Here is a 20,726-nt window from a genome sequence, read left to right as displayed (position 1 = left end):
CGCTGGCCACTTGCCCCGCTCCCCCGCCGAACCCCTGAACCTACTTGACCACCAGTCCCCCACCCCACGCCACGCTCCCATCCCCATCGCCTCCTCCGCCCAAATCGAAGCACCCCCAGGAGGCAAGGAGAGGAGAACCCTCACGACCCCGTCCTCCACGCCCAGCCACCAACAGCCAGTCAGCCACCTTGATGGCCGCCTAGTGCGCCGGCGGCAGCAGAAGAAATGGGCTGCTGTTTCAGCAAGAAGCGCAAGAACCGCACGGCGCCCGGGGCGCGCCGGTGCGAGCCCGAGGACCAGGACCGCGACCCGCCGTCCCCGGAGGAGGAGACGGTCAAGGAGGTGCTCTCGGAGACGCCGAGCGCCAAGCCGAGGCCCGAGCCCAAGCCCGTCGCCAATGCCGTCCCCGACGCGGAGGAGCGAGGAGCGGAGAAGGCGAAGAAGCAGGAGTACAGCACCGACGCCGCGGTGAGCGACCTCGGCAGCTGCGTGTCGCTCTCGCTCGCCACCGACGAGCTGTCAGAGGCGGCTTCGGAGTCGTCGGCCGCGACCAGCTCGGTGGCCGGGCCGGAGCGGTCGCCCGGGAGGAAGCCGTCGGCTAGGAGGCGCCCGGTCTCCGCCGATCTGGGGCCCGCGCGTCGGGACCGCGCCGCGGCGGCCTCCTACGGCGTCCGCTCACGCAGCGCGCGGGCCTCGCCGTCCCCGCCTCCGCCGCGGCACGTGCCCCGGGACCGCTCCGTGCGGCGGTCGCCGTCGCCCGCGGCGAAGCGGCCGTCGACGGAGCACCGTCGCGCCACCAGCCCAGCCGCGCCCGCGCAGCGGAAGCCGCCTGTCCCTATAAGGCCGTCCGGCCGCGTGTCGCCGCGGCGCGCCCAGGAGCCGCCGCCTCCTCCCGCCTCGCCACCGCCGCCCTCGCAGCCGGAAGACGACGACGTCACCGTGTCAAGTGATGAGCACAGCGCCCCGGACGCCACCGCCGGTGGCGATGGGCAAGGCGGCCGTGACGGCGGCGGGAAAGAGTCGTTGGAGAACCCGCTCGTGTCATTGGAATGTTTCATCTTTCTCTAGCGCCGTGCTGCTGATGCGATTTCGCGCTGTTTCCCTTTGAAAGCCTTGGGCTAATCCAAGTTCTAGACGTTAAGCTCAGTGAAGTACTCCCTCTGTCTTTTTTTAACATAAGTTCTAGACGTTAAGTTCTAGACGGAGGGAGTAGTTTGGTGTAGGCCATGGTGGTTTGGTTTCGTACGTTCTACTGCCGCCGCCCACCGTCCGTTAACTTTGGCCGTGTTCAGTTCCATTTTTCCAAATTCCAAAAAATTTTTCCGGCACTTGCATGGAGACTTAAATCTAGACGAAATAAAAAACGCATTGCGACTGCTGTCTGTAAATGGCGAGACGAATCTAATGAACCTAATTAGGCTGTAATCAGATGCTAAATTGCTACAGTAATGCTACAGTAAATAACCTCTAATGATGGATTAATTAGGCTCATTAGATTCGTCTCGCGATTTACAGACGAGTACTGTAATTATTTTTGTGATTAGTCTATGTTTAGTACTTCAAATATAGAAAGATGCCTTTTCAAAAAATTTACAGGCTGCAACCAAACACGGCATTTGTCAGTGGAAATGCTCGTCGCTTTTGACTTTTTGAGCGCCGTTGGAATTGGTCGGAGCTACGATGCTTGATGATTTGGCTATCGTGTAAAAAAGGTCATATCGGATATTGTGGCACACTGTATTATTTTTTATTTGTTTATGGTAATTGTTGTCCTACTATGACATAATTAGGCTCAAAAAATTCGTCTCGTTGTGTACATCAAAACTATGTAATTAATTTTTTTATTTATCTACATTTAATGCTCCATGCATGAGGTAAAAAATTTGATGTGATAGATGAATAGTAAAGTTTAGAGAGAGAAATTTTGGAAGTGAACACAGCCTTGGCTTTTGTGGCCTTAACGTATTTTGCAGAGATGTTCCAGTAATCTGAACTTGTCACTCTTGAATCTTGACCCGACTCTATTTCAGTAGTTTGTGCCGCAGCCAATGTGCCCGCCCGATCAGTGATCAGCTGATCGCCCGGACATCGGATGCGATCCAAGCAGCGATTTTACGATCTCGTCTCGTCAGCAGATTCGCGGAGAATCAGATCCTCGCGCCGACAGGGAGCTCGCCAATCTAGCCAATGGATCACTGGATCTCGCGCATTCCCCCGCCTTGGAGGCGATTAAAAATTGGCGACGCCCCTTAATCCTCAGCAGGGTCGCATGCGCGCGGCACTAGCGAGCGCCGAGTGGCACCGCACGAGCAGAAGCAGCCGCGTGACTGCGCCAGGAGGCGGCTTGGAACACGAGAACGCCCCCACGCTCTTGTTCGCTTGGCTCGCTCGCCGCCGCCGGCCGCACCTTCCGGTCCCTTGGGAGTGAACAGTGAAGGCCACGAGACCAGAGTACCGGAAGTGTCGGCCGGCTGCCGGATCGCTCCGGCCTCCAGCTAGTCTCTCCGTTGTCTTCTTTTGCCGCGCTCGCGCTGCTCTCATCTCTCCTCCACTCGGCCCCATCGTGGCGTGTCCGCTTGCGGCGCAAGCGCGAGGGTCGGTTCACATCTCAGCGTCAGCTGCAGCTGCTGCTGCTCTGCAGCCTTGCCGAGACGGGTACCTGACGGCACATGGCCAGTAGGGTAGCCCACCCCGCCAGGGCAGGATCATCCCCTCTGCTCGAACTCCACACAGCTCTCTGGTTGGGCATGCTGTGGGCGGGGTTTTGGGCTTTTGGCACCTCGTTTGGTCCTATCACGAGACCGGAAAAGATGGGGGTGCGCCGGTGAGGTCGTGATGATTGGTGACGGCTGCCCCGACCCCGGCGCGCCGTGCTGCTATCATCTTCTCGGCTTCGCGTCGCTGTTGGTAGTGTAGTGCGGGGCAGACGACAGCGCCGCCGTCAAGGAGCGGCCGGTTCACGTGCTCACATGGGGCTCGGTTTCCTCTCCTCCGCGCGCTCGCTAGGCGCGGGCGGGGAGTGGCGCCCGGCGCCGGCGGCCGTTGGAGTGGATTTCTTCTGGTGGCGTTCGAGACTTCAACCGGCTAGCGAAAGACAAAAAGGCTCATGCTATAGCTGAGCGTACAAATCAGCGTCACCTGATTTGCGGCCGTGGTGAGATGGAGAGACCGTGAACCTCCCGTCCCGAAATTGTTTCCTCAAAAGAAGTGCGGCGGCGGCGTCTTCCCCGGCCGGTTCGGCCCTTGGCCGTCGTCCAAAGCTGTTGCTGCCACGGCTGAGCCGCAAAAGTCTCCCGCGCGACTCGCAAGGATGCAAATTTCAAAAAGTTCCTCCGTGCCGTTCATCTAAGTTTCTTTTATCCGTGTGCCACTACTGTGGACATCCGTTACTTATTGTCGTTTGCCCCCCATACTGACATGTGGGCCCGGTCCATGAGTCTTTCTCAACTCCCCTCGCAACACTCCCATGGAGGCTGCCGGAGCCCCACGCGCGGCCCGCGATGTGCCCCGACGTGTCCGGCGGAGCTCCTCGCTGCGGCAGCTCCCTGCGCGTGGCCGACGGAGCTCCCGTGGTGGCGAGCGGAGCTCCTTCCCTGCGCGGCAGCCGGCGGACCTCCCCGAGCGCAGCTGGCGGACCTCCCTGCGCGACCTGCGGAGCCCGCCGACATTGCGGCAGATGGAGCTCCCCCTTGGGGCGGCGGACCTCCCCGAGCCCAGCGGAGCCGCTGCTAGCGGCGGCGGAGGTGTGGAGCCCGCCTGGTGTGGCGCGCGGTAGGTGGAGCTCCCCCACGACAGGGCGGCGGACCACATCCGCGTGACCGCGCGGACCTCCCATGGTGGCGGGCGGAGCTCCATACCTGTGCGGCCGACGGAGCTTGCCGGCGCGCGGCTGCGGGGCTAGCTTGGGGGGCGCTCGCTGGCGGCGGGGACTGGCGGGGCTAGCTCACGGGCGCTCGGATTCGCAGCTTTGCGCCGGAACGGGGCCGTGCGAGTGGGGTCGAGGTCCGCCCCGGCCGCCACGGGCGCGCGCGGGGTTGAGCTCCACCCCGGCCGTCACCGGCGCATGGCGGTCCTGCAGCGGCTGGCACGGGCAGCGGGCGGGCGCAGGCAGCAGGCCGACGCGACGGCGGCCGCGCGAGGGCCAACGCATGAGCGGCGCAGGCCCATGGACTAGAGGCTGCAGGGGCTCGCACGCCGGAGGAGGGCAGCGAGCAGGATGCGGTGGAGGAGCAGAGCACCTGCCGGCTGCTTGGGGACGCAGGGCGCGGCGGCCGGGGCACTGCCAGTAGCAGCTGCAGCACCAGGCGCGAAGGAGGGGCGGCGCTGCAGATCGGGCCCACACGTCAGGACAGGCAAACGGAGGGAAGGCCGACGGAATGGCACGTAGGGAAAGAAAAAAATTTGGATGGTGCCGAAGAACTTTAGAAATTTTTGATGGTGTACAGGTAATTTGTAACTTTTGCAATGGTAGGTAGGTAAAAACCTCAAAAAGAATCGACTAGACGATAGGCATGTGGGTAGTGGGCTTAGGTTGGGCTTAGTTTTGATCCTCTTCTGTTGTTGTTGTTTTTTTGTTGTTGGTGTGGCGGGTGGAGTGGGCCTTGAGACCCTTGTAGCCAAGAAAACTCGTTTAGAATTGGGCCATGGCCCAACAAAGATGGGTCTCGTATATATTTTTACGTGCGTAATTTGCGATTTTATGCACTACTAGGGGACGTCAAAATCCAGGCATACAAAACAACAAGAAGAACCGCGAACTCGTTGGAAACTTCACCGAGCCAAGCAAAATTTACCTGGCAGACATCACACAACCGGCGAAACGCGAGCCAAGCAAAATTTACCTGGCAGATATATCACACAATTGGCGAAACGGATGCTGTATTATGCTTCCGGGGAAACTCGTATCTTTCGCCTTTTTCTTATACATCCCGTGACACGTCGAACCAAAACATCTTTTTTAACTGGCCCCCGCGGGCAGCGTATCGAACTGGGCTCGAGGACTCCACGGCGAGACGCATGACTTGACCTCGAGACTTTCCCCCTTGATGAGATGGCGTGTCGGTGCAGAACAGCAGGCTTGTTTTCAGAGAGGACGCGGCCAGCCATGCTGCCCGGGCAGAGGCCTGCGTCGACGCGGACTCGAACGCATCGGGAAATTGGGCGACGGACGACAGCGCGAGACGACTCGGGGGGCCGGGATGACCGGCGCGCGCCGACAAGTATTCTTGTCGCCGTGGCCGTCACGGTCGTCCTCGTTCGTCGTCCCCCTTCCCGAGGGAAAAGGATTTGCTGCGGTCAAGTCAACGCAAAGCCCGATCGATGCTTCGACAGGCAGGAGCCATGTGTGCATGCTGCTTGCCCTGGAGTTTCGAAGAAACGGGCCGCGGTAACTGCGAAAACAGGGCCGCGGTAACTAACCAGAGGTGATTCCCCTTTCTTCTTATTTTCTAGGCCCTGTTTAATTCTCAAACAAATCTGTCACATCAAATTTTTAAACATATATATGAGTATTAAATGTAGTTAAAAAATAATTAACTACACAGTATAACTAATTTATACGAGATAAATTTTTAAGCTGAACATTAATTGTCAAATAACAATTAAATGTGTTACAGTACCAAAACTTAAACTTTTCATGAACTAAACACGGCAGGCATGGAGTAATTTTGTGTGGCACTACTGCGCCTCGTGTTTTCTTGCACTACGAACTCATTTTTTTTTTTTTGCCCTTGTGTAGTTTGTCTCAGCGACTATCGAGGTCGGTCGACGCTTCACGTCGTGGTTGCAGCGGAAGCTTGAGTACCGTCGCGTATGAAGCTTTGCCAAACGAATATTTTACTAGTAGCTTTATCCACAAAGCACCTGCTCAAGCTATTTCCGACGGGCCTTGTTTGGTTTTTTTAAATTACTGTCACATCGAATATTCGGATGTCAACGTAATATATCATAAGTTGCAATTAGGGCTCTAGACGAATCTATTAATTATAACTAATGTACGATTAGTGAATGGCTACTGTAGCAATTAGTTGTCAAATTATGAACTAATTAGACTTAATAGATTCATCACGTGATTAAATCACGACTTATGAAATTAGTTTCGTAATAAGCCTATATTTAATACTCCTAATTGATGTGTAAACATGGAATGTGATGAGACTTATGACTTAAATAAAAAAACCAAACCAGTCACACTGGGGAGGATCCAGAAATCATAGGCCATGTTTAGTTCCAAAAAAAATTCTACTACTGTACCTGTCACATCGAATCTTTGAACACATACATGAAGCATTAAATGCAATTAAAAAATAACTAATTACACAGTCTAATTAATTAGAACGAGATGAATTTTTAAGCCTAATTAGTTCATAATTAGATATTATTTGTCAAGTAACAACGAAATATGTTGCAGTATCAAAATCCAATTTTTTTCAAAATCTAAATTTTTTCACCAATCAAACACACTTGCCCAGCTTCTTCCACGGAACGTGCAAACAATTTTAAAAAACAGCTTCTCCTCTAGTATCATCAGAGAAGCTGTTTGGAAGAAGCTGAACCTATGCCCCGTATTGTGCCGCTGCAGGAACGCGCTGCTTCTTTGACCGGAAGACTCTGCAGTGCCATTACTGTGAACTGCGCGCGCGGCGTGCCTGTCACGGGAAAGGCAGCCAGCCTCTGCACTCCAGTTGCCCAGTTCCCAGCGCGAGGTGTGAACGAGGACAACTGTGAACTGCGCGCGCGGCGTGCCTCGCAGTCGCGTGGACTTTTCCTCCCCGCGGCCGGGGGCCGACCGCCGGGCGGCCGGGACGTGCTCGCCGAATTTCCGTGGAATTTACGAGCCCCCGGGCCCCGCTCCGGTGACGCGGAGGGAAACCCGCGAGCAATCAAGGCAACAAACTACGGAGTACCACCAAACCCCGAGCGTCCTTGAGCTGCCGACGAATCAGAATCGCGAATCAGGAGCTGGGAGCGCTCCTCGTCAGATCGCACTGCGCCGCGCGCCCCTGCGGCAAAAGGGTTTGTGGCCTGCCTTTCCGTTCTTCTGCGCGGCCCCTCCCCTGATGCCGAAATTGCCGCTCCAGCGACGACCGTGCCTACGATCGCAATTCGCATGGCCTTCCCTGCCTTAAGTGAGCCCTCTGCGACCGCTTCAGAAAAAAAAAGGAAATTCTGTAGAAACTTTTTAGCTGCATTATTGGCTCCCTATTTTCACAAGAGTTTATGGCAATGCCACTTGTTAAGAGATGTGAAAACAAGCTTTTGGACACTTCAAATTGACGACATAAGGAAGTAAGCTCTCTAGTCAATTCAGTCATCACCTCTTTCTCAACTTTCCTGACCTGCATCACGAGACTACATTACATTATATATGACGAGGATCGTATGTGAATGCAAAACAACCTCCAAAAGTTGCATATCTTATTGTGTGTTTACCAAAAGGAGGATTAGGAGTTTTAGTCTTTTAGATATAAAAGAATGACAATCGCTAAAGTTTTTCAAAACTTTAAATCTTCCTTGGGTTAAGCTTTGTACTTGTAACAACTAACAAGTATTATATATACGGATGGAAAACTATGAGGGACGACAAAGAAAGGAACCTTCTTGCAGTAATGATATTCTCAACCTTTTTGATTTATATAAAGGCATTGCATTTGTGATATATCAAAATGGAAAGACAGTCTTTGGCTCTTTGCTCTGGGATGATATATGGTGGTCTACTACCAAAGAAGCATATGCTTAATCATTTTCATTTGCTAGGTACAGGAACATCTCACCTAAGAAAAGTAGATAAAGCTAAACATTTTCGCACTCTATTGCGTACTCCACCCTCACCATAGGTGTATACCCAATTTCGATTACTGGCAGATCAAATAAATAATTATCAATTCATTGTAGAAGATAACTGCACGCACTACCTACACTTGGGAAACGGTTCTTGTAGCTCAAGCAAAGCAAACCAAGTAATGGACATATAAGAGATCCATCGGGCATATTTATGACTCTAGAATGTTCATGCAAGCTTAGATACATCTCTCTCCTGGCTCTTGCTCAAGGACAGGGTAACATATAACTATTAAGAAAGAACATAGAATTGCGTAATCATTTACATGTCTTTGCAAAACACATTCCTGTCAGTCAAATTGAATTGTTGAGGTAACAAAATTGACTTATCTCAATACTGAGTTGTCTTAAACTCTCCTAAAATCATTTAGCAACCATAGTCCAAGAGATATATAGTCGCAAAAAACATCCAACTCCCAGCTTGATACAAATAGCTCCTTCATCATACATCAAATACTCTCAACTAGTATGCTCGACCAAACACAACCCAACCTTGAGTGGAGCGCACACAATACATTATACGAGGAATGGCCTCGATTGCATCCAGTAAAGAGACACATGTAGCAATAGACATCTTTTCCAACGTGTAGCAACACTAATAAAGAGGACATGTGCCATTTGAGATGCTCTGATTGCTATACACTAATAAACCCGGCCTAATACGTCAACAGCAAAGATATTGACCTTCTTATAATTTTAAAATAACAACTATGATCAGCAGAAATATATGACACAATAGTATTCCACGGTCACGGAGGGGCTCAAATACAATATTGTCATTAGAAACCCCCTATTTCTCAGGGGCTCCCTTGCAAAAGGACCGCTGCGCCAACGGGTACGTGTAGCACACGCGCCCGTTCCACGACTCGGAATATGGACGGGTCCGCCCCGATCACCGCCGGCCGGTCACAAACGAGCCAACCGTCCCGACTCCACTGCGTCGCGAGCACATGCGCGATCCCCACCAGAAACTACCCACCCCCGGCTCTCGCCTCCAGAAATAAACGATTCCGATTCCAGTTCGGCCATTCCGAGCGGCAGGCCTCGCCGACCCGTTCCTTTTTTTTAAAACCCCCACCCCCAAGCGAAATTTTCCCCTTCGACCACTTCGGTTTCGTTTCGACGCGGATGCCATCTTGTTCTTAGCCCCCCTCTGCCCCGCCCCGCCCCGCGCCACCACCACAGCCGCCCACCCGAGCCGGTTGGAAAAAAGGGGTTTCGCTCGTCCGGAGAAGGCAAGGCGCCCGCCCGCCCCCGCGAATCGTATGGTCGAATCGCGCCGCGGGTGATGGCGGAGGAACCGGCGGTCTGTGTCGATGGCTTCGAGGCCGCCGGCGGCGCTGGCGCCGGCGGCGCGGAGGACAACCTGTCCATGACCCTCGGCGACTTCATGGCCTTCCTCGAGACCGACCCGGGCGGGGAGGAGGACGAGGAGCAGCAGCAGCAGCCTGGGGTGAGTCGCCTCTCGTCGTGCCCTAATACGCTTTGCGCCGGATTTTGCGATTCGGATCGGATTTGGCAGGATGGGGCTGCGTTTAGGCTAGGGTTTTGGGTTGCGGGGCGACCGAATACGCCGGATTTTGGGTGGAATTTTAGCTCTCGGCTTGGCGATTTTGGATGATTTGGGGGGCTTATTAGATGGATGCTGTACCTTTCAGAGTATAGCGCCCCTGTCTAGGCGAGGGGTTGATGAACTGCAGAGCCACGATCGAGCTAAGGGATTACTGCGGTCCTTTTAATTTAGCTAGCGTTGTTTGTTGTCGTTCAGCACTTACTGGATTTTGCGTGCTTGTTCTGATAGTAAATGTTCTTCTGGAAACGATAATTATTTGAGTGTGGTGTTGTTCGGGAAATGGATGCTCTGTTAGTTATTCGAAAGTGCCCTTGTCTCTGAACAACCGACATGAAGAGGTTCCTGCTGTTCCTTCTCTTGGTGGATTTGGAGGGCTGAATGCTGATGGGTACTGGCACTCTTATCTATTGCAATGGTGTCTGCCAGGGAGCGGTTCAGGGTTAGTGATAGACATGGAAGCAGGGAGAGCTGGCAGCTAAGTCAATATTGTGATGAGGATTCAACGGCGGTGTTCGGCTATGGGCGGTTTTTGGATGAAGTGGCAATTGTGGTCCATAGTGGTGCCATTGTGTTAGTAGTTATGGGCTGTGGTGGATCCTGGGTGGGAGAAGGCGATGGTAATGGTGCTAGGTACTGGGTGGTGGTATTACTGTCCTGGTGTCAGTTGTATGTGATGAATAGTTGGTTTGTGACAGGCAATGGATTGTTTCTAGCTACCGCATGCCCTGTCTTGCAAAAATTTTGCAGTATTTGGCCTTGAAATCAGGCTCAAAGGTGGTATATGATATTTATAAATGAAAAAATTAGTCACGTCAAATGTGAAGCATATAGAAAATCAGATTACGGAACAAGTGAGTTTGAAATACATCATATATTGTTCTCACATGAAGAGACTACTGGGAGTTTTAGAAATGCACTTTAAGTCGGTGTAGTAATTCGAAAATATGAAATATTTGCATTGTGAATTGTAAAAACCATACACCTAAGCTATTGAGTTTGAAATACATCGTAGTAGTGCTGCACATGAGGGAACTGCTAGAACTGAGTCATGACTCACAATTTTGGACTTCCAAGAGACGAAAGGAATCTTGTCAAGGAAGTCAGATAAAAGAAAACATTTCCTTTTTTAGGGCCATGGTAAATGTCTGCAGCATTTTCCAGTCCTCTAAACCACTACATTGGGTTTGGCTGAAAATTTGAACGTTGATATTTGACTGCTATGCTTGTATCATCAATTTTATAGGTCTGCCTTTACTTTCCCTTACCTCAGATTATTTCACAAATGAAAAGAAAATCATGTTGCTGCTGCCCATCTAACTTAGCAGTATTACTTATGAAGCTTGATTGTGACAATTTTTTTTTGTTAAGTGATATTTGCTAAGTCATGTTGGACAATAACTCACGGAGTGTTTTGGTTGAAGGTGAGATGAATAAGATTGATTTGATCTGGCATCGTTGTGGTGGTTGAAACTGTTTGTTAAGTGATATTCTATGCTTTGTGTGAATGCTGTGGAAATGTGAAGCTGTTTGTAGTTTTGTGGCTCATAATGCTAATTTGTATTGAATGATGCTCCTTTATCATATTTCTGTGGAAACATGAAGCCTTGTAGCATAAATGGCTTATGTTTGTTAGACAGTATCAAGTTTTTGGATATAGTGATATTCATATCGTTGAATCTAAAGGCCTTGTTTTTCTTCTGTTATTTGAGCAGAAAGGGGGTCAACAAGTGACAAGTGGTTTCTTCAGTTTTTTTTTCTTGCATCAATTGCACCTTTTTTTTTTGTTTGGTTGATACAAATCACTCCATTTTTCCGGGGTTTTAGGGAACCAGGGAATCGATCCAGGGTATTCCACCTAAGATCATTTGTGCAGTAAATCTGTGATAAAGATATCACACATATAACATATAATAGTTTGTATCGTGTTTTGTGTCTGTTGTCTAACTTTAGGCTCTCTTATTTCTTATGTTTAATACAGGCCAATCAAGGTTGTTTGGAGATGCCTGCTGACACCAATGGTTCTGATGATTTATTCCAAAGCCAAGAAGGTATAATAGAATTGGCCATTTTAACATATGCCTTTGCAGGATACAAAAATTCCTTCTTTATAATTTTTGATATGTTATCTTGTCACTTCGTGAGATCAGCAGAAATGCTTGAGAATGTAGAATTTTGGTCAAACTACTCGCAACCCAATGAAGGACAACAAACAAATGATCACACAGGGGCTGCCTCTTATGGATTCTCTATCAATGGTGAGGAATGGAAAGGTGGAGTTAGATGAAACTGAGTTGCTGCTGCCCATTATTAACTTTCTCATTATATCACCTAATGTTTTATCTTGCAACTTACAAACGTTTTTGGTTACTGCTTTGCAGATCTACAAAACCAATCAGGATCGTACAACTTTGTAAATCAACATTTTCCAAGGGATGCATCAAATAATGCTATTTTTGAAGAAACAAGTGGTCCTCCATATGAAGATCTCTCAAATGGTTCATACCTTGGACAGCAAACAATGTACTCTGACCAAACAGAACTCCAAGTAGAGAACAACACGGAAGACATGGAGAAGCAAATGAATACTTGTACGTCGTTCGCCTCTTGGGAAATACATATTTTGCATTACCATAAAGGAAGCATTAATTAATTATCTGCTACAGATTTTTCAGGTGGTATATCCAAGCAGTCAGCTTTGAGTGAAATTCAATGGGAGAGTACAGATGAGATGCTTGGTAATACTGGTCTGGATGGTGTTCATTTCACTCCGAGGGTCATGATTTCTCTTACCCACAACACAGATATTCCTGATATTCCTTGCACTGAGTTGAACATGGGTGAGACAACTGAAAGCTTTCGCAATGCCAACAGCAGTTGCCTTACAATGCAGGAAGAACATCTGCAGGGGGAATGTGGAGAGTATCCTCATTCAGATTATATTTCTGTTGATATGGTTGGTGAAAGATCTGTGCATGATTTGCCACAGGATTTTTCACAAAACAATGAGCAATATGAGATGGAGCAGTTCCCACAAGATATATGCGAAAGTGGTTCAATGCAGATGGGCTCTCCGGATCAATATTGTGATGATACATCTTTGTCAGATATTTACATGGATGTATCCTCGCCAGAGTCGATATCCTGTGAACAGAACCAGTCTGAAGATGTTTTTTTCAAGAGTGAATCTAGCACTGACTCTTCTCCAGTACCCTCTAGCAGAAACTCCACCACAGAGGATGCTGATAAATACTTAGGTCACACATCAAAACAGTTGCTGGACTCTAGGTTTATCCATTTCAACAACCAGCATCCGTTTAAGAATGCGGGATATCAAAAATCTCCTGTATTGCATAAACAATATGACTATAGAAGGGACAACTATTCTATTCAGGGCAATTCGTCAAGAGGTTCCTTCAGTAAAGATGGCAGTGGGGCTTCTGATTTGTGTATGATTGAGGGCAATAGGAATCTTGCTCCTGATCATCGATTGCCAATCCACGGGAGGTTCCATCATAATATTCAGCAACCTATGTATGGTAATCCCATTCTTCCTACATTTGGTGGGATGAGATACAAGCCACATGATGAAAGAATCACTTTGAGGCTTGCATTGCAGGTCATATAATCCTCCTCTAGACTGTTGCTTTCTTATTTTCCGTATTCACGTTTAGGCATTCTCCTAGGAATCAGGCTGCTGCTAACATTTTCGGAGTCTCAGTTGCTGGATAATAAATGGCCATTAGTAAAATAGTACGTGGAAGGATGAAATGAAAAATCTTGGTTCAGTTGCTGCTAGGAATCTGGCTGCTGCTAACATTTTCGGAGTCTCAGTTGCTGGATAATAAATGGCCATTAGTAAAATAGTACGTGGAAGGATGAAATGAAAAATCTTGGTTCAGTAACATCATTTTGTCATTGCTGTTGCTGATTTGCCCTTCTCGATAGCATAGTGTTTCATGCTTTACTTTGGTTCCTGGAATCAATTTGTACCCGATTATTTTCTTCTTTGTATTGAGCGCTTCATTTCTTGAAATACCTTGCTGTAGGAAAGGTAATGTCCTGATAGTTTTTGGAGCATCATGTTCAATGTAACTTGACTTGCTAGTGTTGAGTTGCTTGGCCAAATAAGTCTTATCTAAATGCTGTGGTGCTACTCCCATAGCCTGATCTTCCCTCAAGCTGTAATAAGCTGGGTTCTTGGCCTTTGTAACCCAATGTTCTCTAGGATCATAATTTGCCACCAGACTGTTTTGTTTGTTGCTTTCTCAGAAGCTGGCACTGAATTTTTTTTAACTATTTGTTCCTTCAATCCATTTAGTAGCCATTTGGCCACACTCATTTTCTATTTCTAGTACCAGATGCTTATTTTTCTAGTCTTTTTTGGATTTCTATAATCTGACACAATTAAACATGAGCTTCTTTATTGCTACGAAAAGAAAAAATGAGATCAGATTTCTTTTAGTGTTATCTTTCTTCTGCCTCTTCTGCGCACTTGACAAATTTGGTGATTGGCAGGATATTTCACAGCCAAAATCTGAGGCTAATCCACCTGATGGGGTTTTAGCAGTTCCTTTATTGAGGCATCAGGTTTGCCTTGTAGTCAGTGTTGTGTAATTTTATGAAAATAGTATTTACAAATTCTTGAGTAACTGTTATTGCTTTGGACAGAAAATTGCCTTGTCTTGGATGGTACAAAAGGAGACAAGTAGCCCTCATTGCTCTGGTGGAATTCTTGCAGATGATCAGGTATACTACTAATTAATACCTTCCCTGTCGCTCAGCAAAATGATCAATTGTGTCTTGAGGCATTTGGTATTTTTTCAGGGTCTGGGTAAAACTGTATCAGCCATATCACTGATTCTAACAGAACGACCACCAGTGCCACAGTCATCTACTATTAAGAAAGAGCCATGCGAAGCTGTAAGTCTAGACGATGATGATGAGGATGATTGTGCTGAACCTCATTCGAAAAAGCGGATGCAGACATGTAACCCTGAAGTGACAAGTAACACAGTGAAGCAAGACAATCCTATTTTAGCTGTTAAGACAAGGCCAGCTGCTGGTACTTTGGTTGTTTGCCCAACAAGTGTTCTGCGACAGTGGGCAGGAGAACTGAAGAACAAAGTTACAAGCAAAGCTAATCTGTCCTTTTTAATATACCATGGTAGCAACCGCACAAAGGATCCTGAAGAGCTCACCAAATATGATGTCGTACTAACTACGTATTCTATAGTGAGCATGGAAGTGCCGAAACAATCGAATCCTGACAGTGATGATGAAGAGAAGGGGAAACCTGACAGATATGGTGCTCCTGTGTCCTCTTCAGGCAGCAAAAAGAGGAAGCCTTCTTCTAAGAAAACAAAAAATAAAAGTGCTGCAGAGATCAGCTTGCCTGAAAAACCTCTTGCAAAAGTTGCTTGGTTTAGGGTTATTCTTGATGAAGCACAAAGTATTAAAAATTACCGAACTCAGGTTGCCAGGGCTTGCTGGGGTTTGCGAGCCAAAAGAAGATGGTGTTTGTCTGGGACGCCTATACAGAATGCCGTGGAGGATCTCTATAGCTATTTTAGATTTCTGAGATACGACCCCTATGCTGTATACAAGCAATTTTGCACTATGATAAAGATTCCTATCAGTAGGAACCCAACTAACGGTTACAAGAAGCTTCAGGTTGTTTTGAAGACGGTAATGCTACGGCGGACTAAAGGTCAGTAAATAAGTTAAACATTTCCCTATTGATGCTCAACCACATGTTACCTCTTAGTCGAATGCCATTTTTTGTTGCCTAAATTTTGTGTAATTGCTGTCATGTCAAATCTGGTTTCAGTAGTTATCATATTTATGTTGAGTTTAATCAATGTGTATCAAATCTCTTGGGAGATGTTCTGCAGAACAATAATCATCCATTGATTAGTGGTTTTTTTGGTGTTCTTACCCCTGTTTTGAAGTGTAATTGTGATTTTGCCCTCATTTTTTAACTTTGTGATTTTGCCATATACTATCATTCATTTTAGAGATAATTTTCTATTACCATGAAATGTAGGAAAACCCAACAGTACAGTAACTGAAATGATCAGGACAAATTTGATGTGTGCACAAAAATGTTTAATTTATGGCACCCTTGTCGCACAATATGGAATACTTGGGGGCTTATAGTGCAGTTATGTCTGTCTGTGTCAAGAGGTGGACTTGATGACATATTATGTTTCTCATCCCATGGAAAATTTCCTGATTGTGCATACCTTTATATCTATCTTGTTTCTCCGACCAGTTCCATTTAACCTTGAAAGTGCAGAGCTTAAACGTACTCCCTCCGTCCCGCAAAGTCTGTTTATTTAGCCTTCAAATTTTGTCTCACAAAGTTGTTCATTTAGATTGTAGTAAAGTCCATCTAATTAAAGCAATATCAAATACCAAGAAACAATTGCATTGAGAAAGGCATAGAGCCAATCAAATGTTTAAGTGGATGTTACTTTTTTAATTCCAATGCTTTGCATTTATTGAGGATCTAGGGAACCAAATAAACAGTGCGGTCTTCAATCATAACTGCTGTAGTTAATTAGGGGTAGCATGGTCATGTTACACCACTAGTAGTATGTCTGAAATTTTCTAAACGAACGGTCTTTGTGGGACAGAGGGAGTACACATACATTCCTATGGTGCTAGTGCTACAAATTGTAATGTAGGTATGGGTAGCCTAGATAATCTATGGACCGGGCCCTAAAGGAGTTGGGCTCTAATCTTTATACAATTTTGAGCTAAAAATATATAAGGGCCAAGTTGAATTGTGAAGAGACCACTAGAGCCATGATCCGTAGGGCAATGTTTTTTTAATATTCTCCATTTTTTTTTCTTAAACGAAAATATTCTCTATTGTGACTTGGTTGACTTGGTGCCAGTTGTTCTCCATTTGGCATTCAACGTTATATTTGTTTATGTTTAGTATTATGATTTTTCATCGTTTAACTTATGATTTGTGATTTTATCATCTTGTAGCAACCATGCTTGATGGGAAACCAATCATATCCTTACCGCCAAAGACTGTTTCCCTTAAGACAGTGGACTTCACTACCGAAGAGCGTAATTTTTATAACACTTTAGAAGTTGAATCACGAGAACAGTTCAAGGTCAGTTCATAGTATTGATTAATAGCCTTATATATTCTTCTGTTTTTGCCTTATATATTCTTCTGTTTTTTCACTCAGCTTGATCTTTGGCTGCTGCATTTAGATACATTTTTTTGCATGATCAAAGATAAACGAATTGGTGTAATGCTTGCAGCTATCATTTTATTCTCTAATCATGTTGAATTACAATTAAGTGACATGGATCCTTTTGTTAATAATCGGTTGATAGCACTGTGTTTGGAATGTAGAAATGATAGAACCCTACAAAGTTAAAAAAAAATTATCAGGATAATTATTACTGTATGGCAGTTAGATATTTTAATGGCTAATACTAGGTCATAAGGGCACTGTAGTAGATGGTAACATGATTGATTTGCACATCCCGTGGCATGTTTATGCCATTGTAAAGTTGATATTGGTGTAAGATCTCATGTTTCATTTGCAAATATTAGAAGGCTATGCTCACTAAAACTTCTTTGCAGGAATATGCAGCTGCCGGTACTGTAAGGCAGAATTACGTCAACATATTATTGATGCTTTTACGGCTCAGACAGGCATGCGATCATCCTCACCTAGTTAGAGGTCATGAGTCTACTTCTAACTGGATGTCTTCATTGGAGATGGCGAAGAAACTTCCCATGGAAAGGCAGCAAGAATTACTTATTTGCTTGCAATCATGTTCTGCAATATGTGCTCTCTGCAATGTGAGTGAATTCCTCCCTCCCTTTCCCCCTCATTGTGTGTGGTCTTTTCATATGCACCTTGTTCTGTACTCCCTCCGTTCCAAAATGTAGGTCGTTTTGACTTTTCTAGATTCATATATTTTGTTATGTATCTAGACATATGTTATATCTAGATGCATATCAAACATTATGAATCTAGAAAAGCCAAAACGACCTACATTTTGAAACGGAGAGAGTAGTATGTATTGTACCTGATGTTTGGAGTATTCTTTATTTGAGTAACTTTCGCAGCGAAGTATGCACAATTAAGTTTTATTGGGAAATATACTTGGAGCACTATCATTACCAATTGAAGACAACACCCCAGAGACTATAGCTTGTGTTTATGTTAATAATAAATATTAATGCGTTGCTGTGCCGGTGGTTAGGTTGTAACAGATCTGTTGCAAAAAGTTTTCATCTTAGTATTAAGCTTGCATTTCTGTCAACGCAACTGAGTTTTCTAATTGCCAGCTAGCTTGAACTGAACCCTAATATCAGGAAATAACATAATGTTATCTGTGTTGTTGATCCCAGCTTAATGCTCGGTGCCTGGGCCATTTACTTACTGCTTTACTTTCTATGCTGCATAAACACTTCTGGTTCTTAACAAATATGAACTTTGCAGGATGCACCAGAAGATGCTGTTGTTACTATATGTGGTCATGTTTTTTGCAACCAGTGCATACTGGAGCAACTCACTGGTGATGACAGTGTATGCCCAGTGTCGAATTGCAGAGTCCGACTAAATACAACTTCACTGTTCTCCAGAGGCACCCTTGAATGCTCTCTGAGTAGATTAACCTGTGATTTCAAGTCTAACAATACCTGTACGGAAATGATACATGCTGAAAAGCGCCCTGGGATTGATTCATCCTATGCATCTTCAAAAGTGAGAGCTGCACTAGATATACTTCTTTCATTGCCCAAAATATGTCCCACCCAAACGATTGATAGCAAAAATTCGATTGAGCTAGCATCTGAAACGTCTGATGGAATGGGTTCTTCAGAACAAACTGACACCAAGTTGACGGAGAAGGCAATTGTTTTCTCTCAATGGACTAGAATGCTAGACTTGCTTGAAGTTCATTTGAAAGCTTCTCATGTCACGTATCGAAGACTTGATGGAACAATGTCTGTTGCTGCACGGGATAAAGCTGTGAAAGACTTCAATACAGTTCCAGAGGTTTGCATTTATAGTTTTTGGCATATCCACACACCTGATCTTTTCAAGTATGAGTTCTGTTTTCAACTTCCACTACTGTCAGGTCACTGTGATGATCATGTCACTCAAAGCTGCAAGTCTTGGTTTGAACATGGTTGCTGCCTGCCACGTGCTTATGCTAGATCTTTGGTGGAATCCAACCACAGAAGACCAAGCTGTGGATAGAGCGCACCGTATTGGCCAGACGCGGCCTGTCACAGTATCACGGTTAACTATAAAAGACACTGTTGAAGACCGTATTCTGGCTCTCCAGGTAATTTTTTAAGCTTTTATTGTGTTTTGATCATCTTTGTTTGTACATGTACAGGTATTGAGTTTCAATTTGGATTGTGATAAGAATCTATCCATACACTAAACCCTGAAACTGGCACAGGTATTGAAGCCAGTCCAGGCCCTCTAGGTAGTAGAGCAGTATGAAAATTATAATAAGCCAGTTTAGTAGTACCATTAAGTTGTTTCGCTTGTGATTCTAGGGGTCGAGCAGGTTTATTTCATTGATAATGAGTTATTTTCCCGGAAACAATTCAGAATACAGAAAAGTGTTGGCTTGATCTGAGATATAAAAACACAGTTATTGAATTCCTCGTAATTTTGTCACTTACTGGAATTCCTTACATTGCCAAAACCACCTATTTTTTTGTCTACAAATATAAACTATTTGTTTGTTGGTACTTTAGTTTACAATATTCACTTCAATAACCTACTCTCTGTTGATGCTTAACTAAGTTGTACATTTCTCAGGAGAAAAAGCGGGAGATGGTTGCTTCTGCGTTTGGGGAAGACAAATCTGGTTCCCGCCAAACTCGGTTGACTGTGGATGACCTGAATTATCTGTTTATGGTTTAGCATCGCTCCTGAGAGTGAACAGTTTTGCTCATTGGATGGTGTAGACAGTGATAGATAAAATCTCTTAAAACAAATAACAAATAGTTCTCATCTAGGGGTTATTAGTGCCTGTAGTTTGTACAGTTGTAGAGATTCTGTAGTTTTGAAGGTGGCATTGTGGCGGTTAGGTCATCCTATTCTTTTTGTGCTTAAAGCAGTAAGATTACTGAACCGGGTGAATTCTTCGGATAGCTGCAGTAGTGCCTGGTGACTTAATATCATGGATTTATTAACAGTCATCAGTTAACATGATATCTGTACATATTTTTAATGGGAATGTCTGACGTGGGCATCATCGTCCGCCAATAGTTTGGTTGTATGTGATGAACTATCGACAAGACTAGAAAGGCCTGCGGCTTTGCCGCGCGGGATCCGTATTCCGTGACGTAGTATAGGAGTTGATGCAAACTATAGTTGATGCATCTAGCAGTTCACGTTGCTTTGTTATTTTCGTATAGATGTTGCGGTATATATTATAGGCATTCTGTATTTATTGTGGTAAAAGAAGGGGTGAAATAATTAATTACGGAGGGTGGCGGTGCGGAGCATATGTAGTTGTGAAAACATGACCTAATTAATAGGTGTGATGTTTTTTAAAAATTTTGTGGATATATTAAAATATACTGCGCTATTGTAGAGGTCACATGAGAAGCTATAGAGAAATAGTATAATATTATATTTTAATAAAATAAGATATTATGTTGATCAAATTATGAAAGTAATTGTGGTGAAAGGAGTGGTAAGATAATTTATTAGGGAGGGCGGAGCACAATTAGTCAGATATTTAATGTATTATTGAAATCATTTTGCAATTAATAGTGTGTTATTTTTATAATGAAGCGGTGGTTATACTAAATGTATGCGTTATTGTAGAGTTAGCATGAAAAACTATAGAAGAACGGTGGCAATATTATATTATTAGCAATTTAAAATGTTATGTTTGGGTCGACCATTGCATAACTTGTGGCTTCAACTACCATCTCCTATCTTCTCATTTTTTTTTATTTTTTCTATGTGCGCCATTCTTTGTCTGTCTTCTTTTTTTTCTTTTTTCCCATCTATTTTTTCCTTTACTTTTTTCCTTTTCCTTTTTTCTTTTTTTCCTCTATATTTTTCTCTTTTCCCCACCATCGACGCCTCCGGCTCTCTCTCACAGCTCCTCTCTCTCTCGATCTCCGTCCGCGGAGGTGAAGCTCCTCCTCCTCGTCATCCTCCTTCTCCCTTTCTCCCCTACTCCCGCGCCGTCCTTTCCGCTGGCCCGCCTCCCCTATTGCTGCCGCCGTCCTCGGCTCCCCTACTCCCGCCTCCTCTGTGCCCTCTCTCCCCTGGCTCGGGCGCGGCGGCGTTGGGCGCGA

The 20,726-nt window shown here is 45.8% G+C and overlaps 2 protein-coding genes across 5 annotated transcripts; both read left to right on the top strand.

The window, feature by feature from the left end:
* Positions 1–1,276, top strand: LOC120708267 (serine/arginine repetitive matrix protein 1-like). Its single transcript, XM_039993462.1, has one exon. It carries the CDS (start codon positions 226–228, stop codon positions 1,066–1,068), a length of 843 nt encoding a protein of 280 aa, XP_039849396.1. The 5' UTR covers positions 1–225; the 3' UTR covers positions 1,069–1,276.
* A 7,667-nt stretch (positions 1,277–8,943) lies between these two features.
* LOC120708266 (helicase-like transcription factor CHR28) lies at positions 8,944–19,679 on the top strand. 4 transcript variants are annotated; one of them, XM_039993461.1, is made up of 13 exons: positions 8,944–9,292; positions 11,391–11,460; positions 11,563–11,667; positions 11,791–12,000; positions 12,076–13,028; positions 13,928–13,999; positions 14,081–14,158; positions 14,237–15,119; positions 16,409–16,539; positions 17,022–17,243; positions 17,890–18,447; positions 18,530–18,739; positions 19,228–19,677. In XM_039993461.1, the coding sequence occupies exons 1-13, from the start codon at positions 9,128–9,130 to the stop codon at positions 19,330–19,332; spliced, it is 3,762 nt and encodes a 1,253-aa protein (XP_039849395.1). In that variant the 5' UTR covers positions 8,944–9,127; the 3' UTR covers positions 19,333–19,677. The 4 variants fall into 4 exon arrangements, with proteins under 4 accessions (XP_039849395.1, XP_039849393.1, XP_039849394.1 ...); XM_039993459.1 differs by having other exon boundaries at positions 8,996–9,292; positions 11,563–11,682; positions 19,228–19,332; XM_039993460.1 differs by having other exon boundaries at positions 8,996–9,292; positions 11,560–11,667; positions 19,228–19,332.
* The last annotated feature ends 1,047 nt before the right edge of the window (positions 19,680–20,726 follow it).

Source organism: Panicum virgatum, chromosome 5K (genome assembly GCF_016808335.1).
Source record: "Panicum virgatum strain AP13 chromosome 5K, P.virgatum_v5, whole genome shotgun sequence".
NCBI lineage: Eukaryota > Viridiplantae > Streptophyta > Magnoliopsida > Poales > Poaceae > Panicum > Panicum virgatum.
This window is presented reverse-complemented; position numbering and strand designations above follow the sequence as displayed.